Source organism: Camellia sinensis, chromosome 11, assembly GCF_055761805.1.
Source record: "Camellia sinensis isolate YWXY chromosome 11, ASM5576180v1, whole genome shotgun sequence".
NCBI classification, from domain to species: domain Eukaryota; kingdom Viridiplantae; phylum Streptophyta; class Magnoliopsida; order Ericales; family Theaceae; genus Camellia; species Camellia sinensis.
The window spans coordinates 94,927,032-94,938,399 of record NC_138971.1 but is presented as its reverse complement, the minus strand read 5'-3'; the positions used below and the strand labels follow the sequence as shown (position 1 = coordinate 94,938,399).

The window sequence follows — 11,368 nt, the reverse complement described above, 5'->3', positions numbered from 1 at the left end:
CAGGTTATCTTCCTACAAACACAACATAAACTTTTTCTTCTCTGGGGATTGTCGTTTTAGCAATTGTCACCCGATCTCCTTGAGCGGGCTGTTTACCCTTATCCATTGTTTCCTCTTAGTCTAGAGGTCTTTTGCAAAAATTAAATTTACTTGTTTAGCAATTTAATTTTCTGAAACAATTTCTGCTAAGAAAATCTGCAAGAAAATTGTTAGTACCTTTAAGATGTTCTACTTCAAAATTATATTCATAAATTTTATTATACCAGGCTAATCTTCTTCCTTGTTCAATAGGTTTTTTATTGATCAAGAAATCTGTTACTACCTTATTATCGGTGCGTACAATAAATTTTTCTGGGGTTAAATAAATATGAAAACTCTTTATTGCCAATTTTATTGCAAGTAATTTTTTTACGAAAATAATATATTTCTGTTCATTTGGTTTAAATGTTCCAGAATTATATCCGCAAATTAATTCTTCTTCTTGTAATTTTATGGGTTTTGAATTTTTTCTTGGTCTAATCCCATTTTCTGATAAAGGTATCTCTTTATCATGCCATAAATTACTGGTATAGCTTTAAGAATACATTCCTAACATGCTTCTGAGGCATCTGTTTCTAAAATTAATTTATCACATGTTTTAGGAAGATAAACATCTGGTAAAGTTTTAACATTTTCTTTAATTTGTTTAATTAAAGCAATATCTTCTGCTGTCCATTCAAAAATAACGTTTTTTCTTAATTTGGTTAACCAAGGAATTTCTATTTTTGAAAGGTTTTTGATAAAATTTCGTCCATAATTTAAAATGCCTAATAAACTCTGTAATTGTGTTATATTTTCAAGAGTATCAGGAAAATCTCGTACTTTGGACAAAATATATTCTTGTAATTTTAAACCTTTCTGATATAAAATTATTCCCAAAAATTCAATTGATTCTTTTTCTAGTTCAATCTTTTTTGGTGACAAAATAATTCCATGTTTTTGGAATTTTTCACAAAATAATTTTAAATGTTTCTTATGCTCCTCATTGGCTTTAGAGAAGATAAGTATATCATCAATATAACTACACAGCAATCTTTAAGATCCTTAAAAATTGTATCAATCCACCGTTAAAATACCTGTGGTGCAATATTTAACCCAAAAGGCATAACATTCCAGTGGTAATGTCCCTAGGTGTACTGAAAGTCACTACAAGAATTAACACTTTTAGCAACAAAAAAATTGGTCGCTAAAAGTCTATTTTTGGTCGGCAAAAGTTATTCGCGACCAAAATTTTTGGTCGCTAGTTTGGTCGCCAATTGAGGGTCGGCAAAAGTAATTCGCGACCAAAATTTTCGTTAGTCGGCAAAAGTTGGATTTGCCGACTAAATTTTTGGTCGCTAAATATTTAATTACCGCGACTAATTTATTTTGTCGCTAAAACACTTTGGTCGCGGAAAGTGATATTTTCCCGACCAAATTTCTTAGTCGCCAATTCTCACATTTCGCGACCAAAAAGTTTGGTTGCCAATTATCACAGTTCGCGACCAAATTTTTTGGTCGCCAATTATCACATTTGCGACCAAAAAATTTGGTCGCCATTTGTTACTTTTCGCGACCAAAACTTTTGGTCGGCAAAAGTGAGTTTCCACGACCAAAAGCTGTTTTGGTCGGCAATAGATGTATTTTTTGCGACCAAAACTCTTGGTCGGCAATTATCATTTTTTGTGAAAAAAATTTATTTTGGATGCCGCGACTAATAAATTGGTCGCCAAAGCAAGAAAATAATACACCTGTATATTTAGCGAATTCATAATCAAAACAAGACGAATTCATAATCAAAACAGGTTTTATTATAAAATTTTCTATATCCAAGTTTCAACACATAACTCAGTAGCAGCAACATTGATTCCAAAAACAAGGAACGATTCACAAAACCCTATTCTAAACCCCAAAAACCAAAAAACAATTCATTCCAACAAAAATTTAACATAATCAACATCAATTTAAAAAAAAAGAACATCTGGTGTTAACAAGGTTGAGTATTGTTGTTCTTTTTTATGTAGGGCATCCAACTCCTTTCTGGCCTCTGCAAATCTCTCTTTGTCGTACGCGTCAACAAGGTAAACTTCACCAGCATCTGCCCTATGGATGAGGCGGTATAGACTACCCCTGTTCCACAAAATCAGGATTTGTGCAAAGTTAGCCTTCCATTACTTGCTTTAGATAGAAGTAGTTCAAATAATAAAATAATTCAGGAAGCAAATTGCTAAATTCACAACAATTTTGACTGTGTCCAGCAACCCCTCTCTCGTTGCAGTATCAACCCATGTGAGAAGGATGGCAGTGGCACAGCCATCAAGACTGCGGGACAATGCACTAGGAACTAAAAAATGTCTTTACCTTCGTAGATATTCTGTCACGATTGACTAATGTGGCCGTTGTGTAACCGCACCAATGAAATCGTATGATTTACTTAATTTGAGATTCAACAACTCAAATCGGATTGTTTTGGATAAAACTCGTATCGAATTGTATAAATCGAATTGTGAATCGCAAGATTCTAACAACCATTGATTTTAGAGATAGGAGAGAGAGATGTAATGGGAAATCAAGATTTACCTGATAGATGGGTGCTCTCACTGAACCAGATGTTGCTAGCAGTCTCTTCCCATTAACATCTAAAGCCATTTCATGTCTATGTTCAGAGTTATCACGATTACAGAACCTACATAATGGAATCGACTCAGGTTACCAAAGCTCCTTATTCATACCCATATATGTATTGAAAGAGTCACATGCAGCAAGATATAAGTGGCAGGGTTGTTTCTGTACTTTCACAATATGACTGTCCCAAAAAACAAAAGGCACAGATTTGACAATGGGCTTCACTTAAGAATTAAAACCACACCTTCCATCAATCTTGACTCTATTAAAATTTCAACTAATAGTAAGCCTAAATAAACGATAAGGTTACCATAACATTGAAGGGTTAAGCAATTCAAGTACCTGTTGCAATTTCTTGACCAAAGAATTTTACCTTGGTTTTGCAAGCTCCATTCAAATATCTGAAGTAGAAGCTAATTTGGTGAGATTACACATATATGGCTAAGCATAAGAACTTCCCTTTTCACTATCTCACTGTGAATCTCAGCAACACCATTTACAGCAAGGGCAGCCCACTGGTTACAAACATTTTAAGGGAATTATGCAATTACAACCATATTAAGCAGACACTGTAAGGGCAGCCCACTGCTTGAGTGGTTAACATTCAGCCAAACAACCTTGAGGTTGTGGATTCGAATTAGAGGGCAGCCACTATGTACATAATGGTCAGAGGTTTGGTCTGTATACAGTCCACCCCTCCCAGACCCCTATTAACAGACTGAACAAGTAAAAGCTAACTGAAGGGCACAAGAAAACTCAATGGAAAATGGCAGTTCAATTCGATGTTGTCTAAGAAGGATTTAGAACACAGGTGCATGTGAGTTCAGTAAAACAATGCAAAGAAAGTTAACACGTATACTATTACATAATGTCAAATCAAAGCTACAGCCATGAAGAAGGTACCTTTTAGTTATCTCCCAAGCTTCCTTCCAGCTCAAACCTTTCACGTCCATCAATATGAGATTTCAGCTCCGGGATGCAGAGTGTTGGGTGAGTATCATTCATTTGTACTGCAACCTTGTTGGGAAAGGTATCCCAGTTCACTGGTTCACTAGATCTCGTCTCAAATCGTGCAATAATATCTTGGAGAGAAGCAGAGCAAAGTGTATACTGTTGCTTCAACCTTAGAGTCTTGCCCTCATTTGACTCATCTCTAGGGTATAAAACATAGAAAATTTAATAAAAATGCAGGGTTGCAGTAATCATTAGTAAGTAATTTTATTCACACTGGAACTCATGAAAGTTAAGTGAAGAAATGCAAAGAACATTCTATCAATAGGGAATGAAATGCCAGACAAATATGAATCCAGACCTTTTCAACCTTTTTTAGTGCCTCATATGCTTTAGCATGCTCTCCAGCATTAAAAGCACGCTAATCTAAATTTTCTGGTGCAACTTTTGTGGACCACAACCGAAGGTTAATAGTGGTTTTAGTTTTATATCCTGGTATGGGGACATCATAGGCTACAGCTATAATATCTTCTCCTCCAACCCATTCTTTCTTTCCATCTTCGCCAAGAATAACTTCACGTTCCTCCTGCAGAAACATTTAAAGTAATTGTGACATGCAAATTCCATGTAACTCGTACCAACACCCACAAAGGCTAAGAACAAAGTCAAAGATAAAACACAAAAGATCAGAAAGAGAATTTTAAAACTCACCCATAAACCATGTGAGGAATAAGATCATTACGGATTGTGTTTGAATCTGCTATCGGGTCAAACTGATCCTAAAGTCCAACCATGAAATAAAAGAACTTATTAGTGCTCCTGTGACATTATTTCTTTCATGTTCAAGACAGTGAAACATCAACTAAAATCATGGAAGGCCTAGAAAAACAGCAGCTACCAACTGTCCCCAACATTAACTCAGTTGATACGTGAAAATCTCAATGGCTGAAATCCATAAATTGATGACAACAAGCAAAACAGATTTACATGGTGCAACAGTAGTTTCAGAAAATGACTCCACTTTAACAAATAAGAAATAACAGGGAATAAGTACACCATATTACATCAACATCAGCACTACTCTCGGAACCTTTCTCCTCCAGCTTCTTCTTTATAATGCTCAGCAGAGAGTCCTGTAACTTTTGTTCTCCACTAACTACCAGATTTTGTAAAGCAGAATGAACCCTGTTGCAGTCCATGCAACAGAACCACTTCCCCTTGGGCAATTCCTATTGTATGTGTGGTATCAACATATTATTCAAAAATAATTCCACTTGAACTAAATATATTCATGCACAAACATAATATAGACGTACTAAAAAAAATATAAATAAAAAACATATATACAGAGATGCTGAAACAAAGAGATGAAATGAAGTTAAATAATCTGCAGACCTTTAGATCATCCATTTGTGAAATGAAGTTAAATAATCTGCAGACTTTTAGATCATTCCATGGGTTGGGGGAACGTGCCCTCTCTGGACATACCCAAGCCATGGAATGAAGTATATCTTATTCAGAACTCAACATGGTAGACTGGTAGACTGGTAACTAACCAGATGAGAGTTGGCAGGAAAGAAGACTGATGATACCTTATCCTAAATGCAGGTAACAAGTGAAAAGCAAGTCCCCTCTACACAGCAGGGAATGTCCTAAAGCCCTTGAAATTAGGGTTCACTTCAACAAGCCTATAAATGAAATGACCAAACCCCTGGTCCAGAAGCTTACTAAAAACCTTCAAGATAATAGCAGTTTTTGGGGGTGTTCCAAAGAAGCAGTGCATTTAACATCCCCTGGAATACCCTGTTTGTGATTATATTCTGGCATGTAAGAAGCTTAGAAGCAAGACAAGTTTTTGAAAATGATGATATGGATTTGCAAAGGATTGTCGATGGATTATAAACTATGCCACTGAGATAAAGGAGACTTTCAAAACTGATAAGCTGCAGGGTTTCTAAACCCAGCAGAAAAGGGGAGAGAGACCAGAAAAAGAACAAAAATAAGTATATTAGTAGATAAATGAAAATGAAGTTCATAATCATAATCATATTATGATATATTGTTCTCATAATCATATTCTCGTATTTTGAAAATGAAGTTCATTTTTGCCTATCTTGCAGTGAACTACATTTCTTTATCAAGCAAAGAAGAGCTGTACATTTCACATGGCTTTCTCGAACCGGTATCCATCATGGTGGCCTAAATTTTGGAGCACAGCATAGGTAAGAGATGACTCTCAAGTCTCATCACTTTTGCTTCCTTTTGTGAACAGAACAATAGGCATAAATTCTGGAATTTATTGTTTACTAGGCTCTACTTCTTTGGTTCTCTCTTGAAAAAATGTCTGAATTTCATTTTCTGCTTCTCCTAGGAAACAAGGTTAATGTACGTCTTTCTGTGCAGCACATGCACAGACATATATTTAATTACACATACATGATTTTGAATTTTCTTGTCAATTTTGTAAATATGAACTTCATTATTTGTTGGTAATAAAGTTTTAGCAGATGGATCCTAGAGAGCATTCCATTTTCTTTGTCCACGATGATGGACAAGTTAGGAACTGACTTCAATATTTGTTCATCAGTTCCCCTGCTTACTAACATTATAGAGATGTTTGTTGTGTTTTTGTTATGTGTTTTAGGTTGTAAATAGAATCAGTGAATAGATCATAGAGGAACTTCAGTTTGATGAAATACCAGAATCAATGTCAAGGGGTATTATTAGATTAAAAAGTAATTTACAACGTTAATATTGTTTTTATTTCCCTGACGTTCTGTCACTTTCATTCTAAAGAAACTGTAAAGAGAATATACTTTGACTATTGAGTCATGCTAATCACAACTTAATGAATTGTTAAAAAAAATATCAAAAAATTTAAAATCTCAATAATACAACTTCTACATATTTTAAAATATTTTTCTACACTTTATAGATATTTTATACATCTACCAATATTATTTACAGCCCTTTAGATTACCATTAGCATTTTCCAAAACACTTTAGTCATCTAACTTTTTTTGGGATGAATGTTGAATGAGCACATACACTGAAATAAAAACAAAAACAAAAGGCTAAAGAATTTCAATGAAGTCAGTTTCAATTGAAATTATGAGGAAACAAGTGCAGTGAATTACCTCTCTGGGCATAAGAGTTTTTGGAATCACTCTGCAAAAAAATAAATAATGGAGTTTATGAGAGGAGAAGAGAGAGAGAGAGAGAGAGAGAGAGAGAGAGAAATTACCCTAAGACGTGGCGGCCACCATCATAGACAGCTTGGGAGATTAGACCCATCAACCCAACGCTTCCTCCTCCATACCCAAAAAAACAATTATATCAATTACCATAGATATTATTAAAGTACTACATTGAATTTAAGTTAACCATGTGAATTCATGCAAGAAAGTCACAAATTTAGTTGGTGGATAACGGTGTCAATTTCTTGTTTTTTTGTAACAAGAATAAAGTTTTTCTTTTGTAAAAAACAAAAAAACTTGCTTGGTGTATAAAAATATTTTGAAAATAAATAAAAGTAAGTAACAAATAAACATGTTTGATGGGTTACCAGAGGTGGCGGAGAGTGGCTTAATGTACTTCTTCACAAACGCCACAAACTGCTTCTTGTGAAAAGCAGGTTGCTACTGCAAATAATAACGAATTTCATGTTTCAAATAGCGCAGAAAATATATGAAACGGCTGATATGACAGATGACTTCAGTTACCTTAACACCTTCTGCAGAATGATTAGCACCACTATCTACATTTAACGCTTGAACAACCCACTGCTACACATCAGAATCACGAATATGTAAATGGCATGGTTATAATCTATAACACATGAACCATATGCAAAAATCACCGTCACATTCTTCATCTAGGAACACCAACACTTCTAAGAAAGTGGTGTGTTGGGTTGGAAATCATATTAGACATCAATGACACTCGTTAGACACTTCTTAACATTTGACGAACACATGTCTAAGGAGTAATCTGCAAGCAACAGGGGGAATTGTGTTGCAATTACAATAGTTGTCAGCCCAGATGAGAAATAAAAACCTTTTTTTTTTAGCTTTTAGGGTGTATTTTTAGTTCAAGATCCGTCCTACTACTCGAAACCAAAGAATTAGTAGATCTATTCCGGTCAAATTGGGACTGAGCAAGGGTTTTGAACTTAAAATCTATGATCTGTTCATTGAGTCAATTCCCAGATTATAATTTCATTGCAGCAAGTGATTGAGTTCAGTAGTTCCCCATATATATTTTATCGACTCTAGAACATAGTAGAAAAGAAATTTTCGTGAATAGCGGGTGACATACTACATTTATATTTGAGGGTAGTTTAGTGTTTTGGCTTCACTTTTAATAGGGTTAAGTTCTTGTATTATATATGGAAGATTAAGCAATAATAGGCTAGCAATACTGGATATATACATTAAAGGGCAACACCAACCAAAAAAGATACTGAAAACCCATGGACTTGATGGCAGAACCTAAAAAGTTAGAAAGTAGAAGTATTTATTTGATGATATACTAATAACAAGGAGTTTGGAAGGTGATACTAATAACATGTGGAATACAATGACAGAATGCATTAATAGAGCTCTTCTCGTCTCTTTTTTGCATGTTTAATCTTTGCTAACAATTACAAATTTGTGCAAGAACATCTTCACACTTGGCCAAGACACAGAACTTGTCAATAAGAACAGAAAAATGAATGAGACAATGAGAAAAAAGAAAACAAACACAAAGCAGTTATGCAGAAACATGAAATTGTCGAGTCACTTTTCAAAATAAATTAATCAATAACATACGGCGAAGAGAATCTGTTAGTTTCCCCATATTACAAGGCTGGCATTATAGAGAACAAGAAGGTTAAAAAATATAACCTTAGCCAGTCCCTCCCCTTCATTTTCTGCTAGAGCCTTTGTGTTAGCCTTAAAACTTGTCTTGGCAACACTTATTTCAAACCCCTCTATTTCAGCTCTCTCCCTCTCTTGAGGCTGCAAAATTTTAGATGTTAGTCAACTAGAGGTAAATTACAAGAATATGATGGGTAAACTTTTTTATTTCACTACCCAATAAGAACAAAAGAGAATAAAAATGCACACATCCCTTCTTATTTATTTTATTCTATTTGTGGGTTTGGTATGGGAATTGGAATCTGTGAGTCCAACCATACTAATTTCTGGGTGAGTGAAACAAGCTGCTGGAATGCCCAAATGGTTGAGCATGTGATCTTTTCCATTGACTTGTTCAACAACTATATGAAGAGAGCAACACTAAATATGCAATAGGTGTAAAATGTAAGCATATAGCCTGAAGTAGCAAATAACAAGGTAATAACCACATACCAAAAATCCCTTGTGCACTGGCAGGATACACTCATCTACTAGAACAAAACCCCTCATCTACTAGAACAAAACCTCGCTGTGTCACCACATTGATCTGCAGAAAAACCAATACAACACTTGAAACACATCTTAACAAGATTCTATTGTACCACAAAACACTTAAAAACTACATTATGGGTTTAAATTACAGTCTTCCCCTGTTTTGGATTGTTGACTCAATGACTCTGCTCTGTATTTTTGTTGAAAGGGTTATGGATTTTAGATTGAGATTTGGGATTTGGTTTGTTTGTTTTGACACAGATAAGGAGATCATCATACCATCTAGTTGTCCCTGGTCAATAATTTATTACACTTTTTCAATGAATATAGCATGAATTGATAACAAAAAAAATAAAATAATAATAATAATAACTAAAAGGTATTGTTTCGAATGAAAAAATTCAAATCTCAAACAAATATTTTTGAATGAGAAATTTCGAATCTTAAACATATATTTTTGAATGATAAATCTCAGATCTGAAACATATGTTTTTGAATAAGAAATTTCAAATCTCAAACATAATTTTGAATCAGAAATCTCAGATCTAACAGATTCCCCAAATCATCTTCCAATTGAATTTGATGAAGGCTGTGAACTCCTAATGAAAACATTGGTCACGTGTCAAACCATAGAATTACTGGTGGGGTGTCAAACCATTGAATTACACACAAGTTATGTGACCGTTGTAAAATAAAAATTTTACACTAGGTGGAAACAGATACATCTCCTATATATGTAGTATGGTCAGTTTCTAGGTGAATTACACACAAGTTACTTAGCACTCTCTACAAACAATTTATGTAGTATGGTGTCTCATACTTATGACATAGCAAAGCATGGGTTATTGAAACAAATGGATGAAACTAATGTTTTAAAGAGTAAATCCAACCTCAATGACCCGTCTTTCAAAGTTGAATTTTAAGGTTCAAAAGACATGAGAATAAGTCTTTCAACTCTATATTTCACATGATAAGCATTTGGCTTGATATGTCATACTCTCACTAATCCTTTCACTTGTCCAAAATTTTTGGGTGAAAAAATCTTCACAAAGACAACAATGATGCCTCAAAGATTGGTTAGTACTCTCATATATTCTCAAATTCCTTAAATTGTAGCACTTACTTTTGCATTTTAACAAAATCCATTCTGCCTTTTCAGAAAATAAAATAAAATAAAATTTGTTCTCTCAAATTTCTTCTGTAAATTATAAAATTTCCCCTTCATCTCTTGACATATTTGACATGTATTTCTTCGCAATAACATCGTCTCCAAAATAGAGCTGTGAGCAAGCTAGTACGCATATTATGCAGCACAGTATACTGTATGTTGAAACCACAAATTTGTATTAGTCGTATGAGTTGAATCCACATCCTGTAGAAACTTCACACATTTATTTCATGTGATACAACCCCCCCCCCCCCCAATAAATACTGGCTAGTTGTATGTTTAAAATAAAAACTATAAATTTTCTTCACGCTGAAGCTAAATTTTCCCTACTGCCAAAAAGAAAAGAAAAATAAATATTCAAAAAATTCCATCAAACTTCAAAGTAATTGGGGGGGGGGTTGTATCACATGAAATAAATCATGTAAGATGCAGTGTTTAAAGTAAATAAATCATGTAAGATGCAAGCCTAACCAGAGAACTCAAATCAACTATCATGAATCCAAAGTAATTGAACCTGTAAAACTCATTTGAAACTTGAGTTGGTCAAACCACACCTAAACTGTCCAACTTTAAATTTTGAGCTTCATCAGCCTCCATGTTTCCACAATGTTGCACAGACATACCTTGTATGCACCCTTGACTCCACCAATTTCAAGAGATGACTCAATGCCTCTCTTGATAAATTGCCTTTCTGTGATTCATCACATGGTCTGTGGCCTTCCTCCCCACAAGCATGTGCACCTGATGTAATGTCTGCAAAAGACGGCTATAAATTGAATCTATCAAAAGAGATACCCATGGACGACAGGTGCACATAAACTAAATAGGATTGATTGAGTGACACAGTAATCATGTAAGATGCAGTGTTCAGAAAAACTTATGCATCAAACATCATTATTTCTTATAAACTACTACATGTACATGCTATATTATTAATTTATTGAGTGTCTTTAGTGCACCCATTTCACTGCATAGAATTATAAATTCTTATTGAGGCAAAGAATACTAAGTGTCATAGGCATCAATATAGCCAATTCAGGATAAACATTCCCTACACATAATGATGAATGCGAATTTGTCCTACATATAAAAGGAAACAACATGCACACCATTCAAACTTCTTAAATGTACAGTCAAGCTCTAAATATTTGACTAATTTCTTGATCAACTTAAACAATTCAATCTAAGAAAGCCTATTATCACAATTACTAAGGGT

At 34.3% G+C, this 11,368-nt stretch overlaps 1 protein-coding gene across 2 annotated transcripts; it reads right to left on the bottom strand.

Annotated features, from left to right (window-relative positions):
* Positions 1 to 1,807: 1,807 nt before the first annotated feature.
* LOC114257668 (dihydrolipoyl dehydrogenase 2, chloroplastic-like) lies at positions 1,808 to 11,092 on the bottom strand. 2 transcript variants are annotated; one of them, XM_082894351.1, is made up of 13 exons: positions 10,776 to 11,092; positions 8,946 to 9,039; positions 8,481 to 8,594; positions 7,317 to 7,376; positions 7,160 to 7,235; positions 6,839 to 6,905; positions 6,732 to 6,762; positions 4,306 to 4,373; positions 3,956 to 4,180; positions 3,547 to 3,796; positions 2,986 to 3,044; positions 2,599 to 2,704; positions 1,808 to 2,148 (listed from the first exon to the last, which is right to left on the bottom strand). In XM_082894351.1, the coding sequence occupies exons 2-5, from the start codon at positions 9,000 to 9,002 to the stop codon at positions 7,233 to 7,235; spliced, it is 234 nt and encodes a 77-aa protein (XP_082750477.1). In that variant the 5' UTR covers positions 9,003 to 9,039; positions 10,776 to 11,092; the 3' UTR covers positions 1,808 to 2,148; positions 2,599 to 2,704; positions 2,986 to 3,044; positions 3,547 to 3,796; positions 3,956 to 4,180; positions 4,306 to 4,373; positions 6,732 to 6,762; positions 6,839 to 6,905; positions 7,160 to 7,232. The 2 variants fall into 2 exon arrangements, with proteins under 2 accessions (XP_082750477.1, XP_082750478.1); XM_082894352.1 differs by lacking the exon at positions 6,732 to 6,762.
* Between the last annotated feature and the right edge of the window lie 276 nt (positions 11,093 to 11,368).

Bases quoted from the DNA above. Each gene is read 5' to 3' on its own strand.
- LOC114257668 (XM_082894351.1), bottom strand. From the start codon at position 9,002: ATGAGGGGTTTTGTTCTAGTAGATGAGTGTATCCTGCCAGTGCACAAG. The intron at 8,595-8,945 runs GTATGTGGTTAT...AAAATTTTGCAG, and splicing joins CAGTGCACAAGGGATTTTTG to CCTCAAGAGAGGGAGAGAGC. The intron at 7,377-8,480 runs GTTATATTTTTT...GATGTGTAGCAG, and splicing joins AAGGGGAGGGACTGGCTAAG to TGGGTTGTTCAAGCGTTAAA.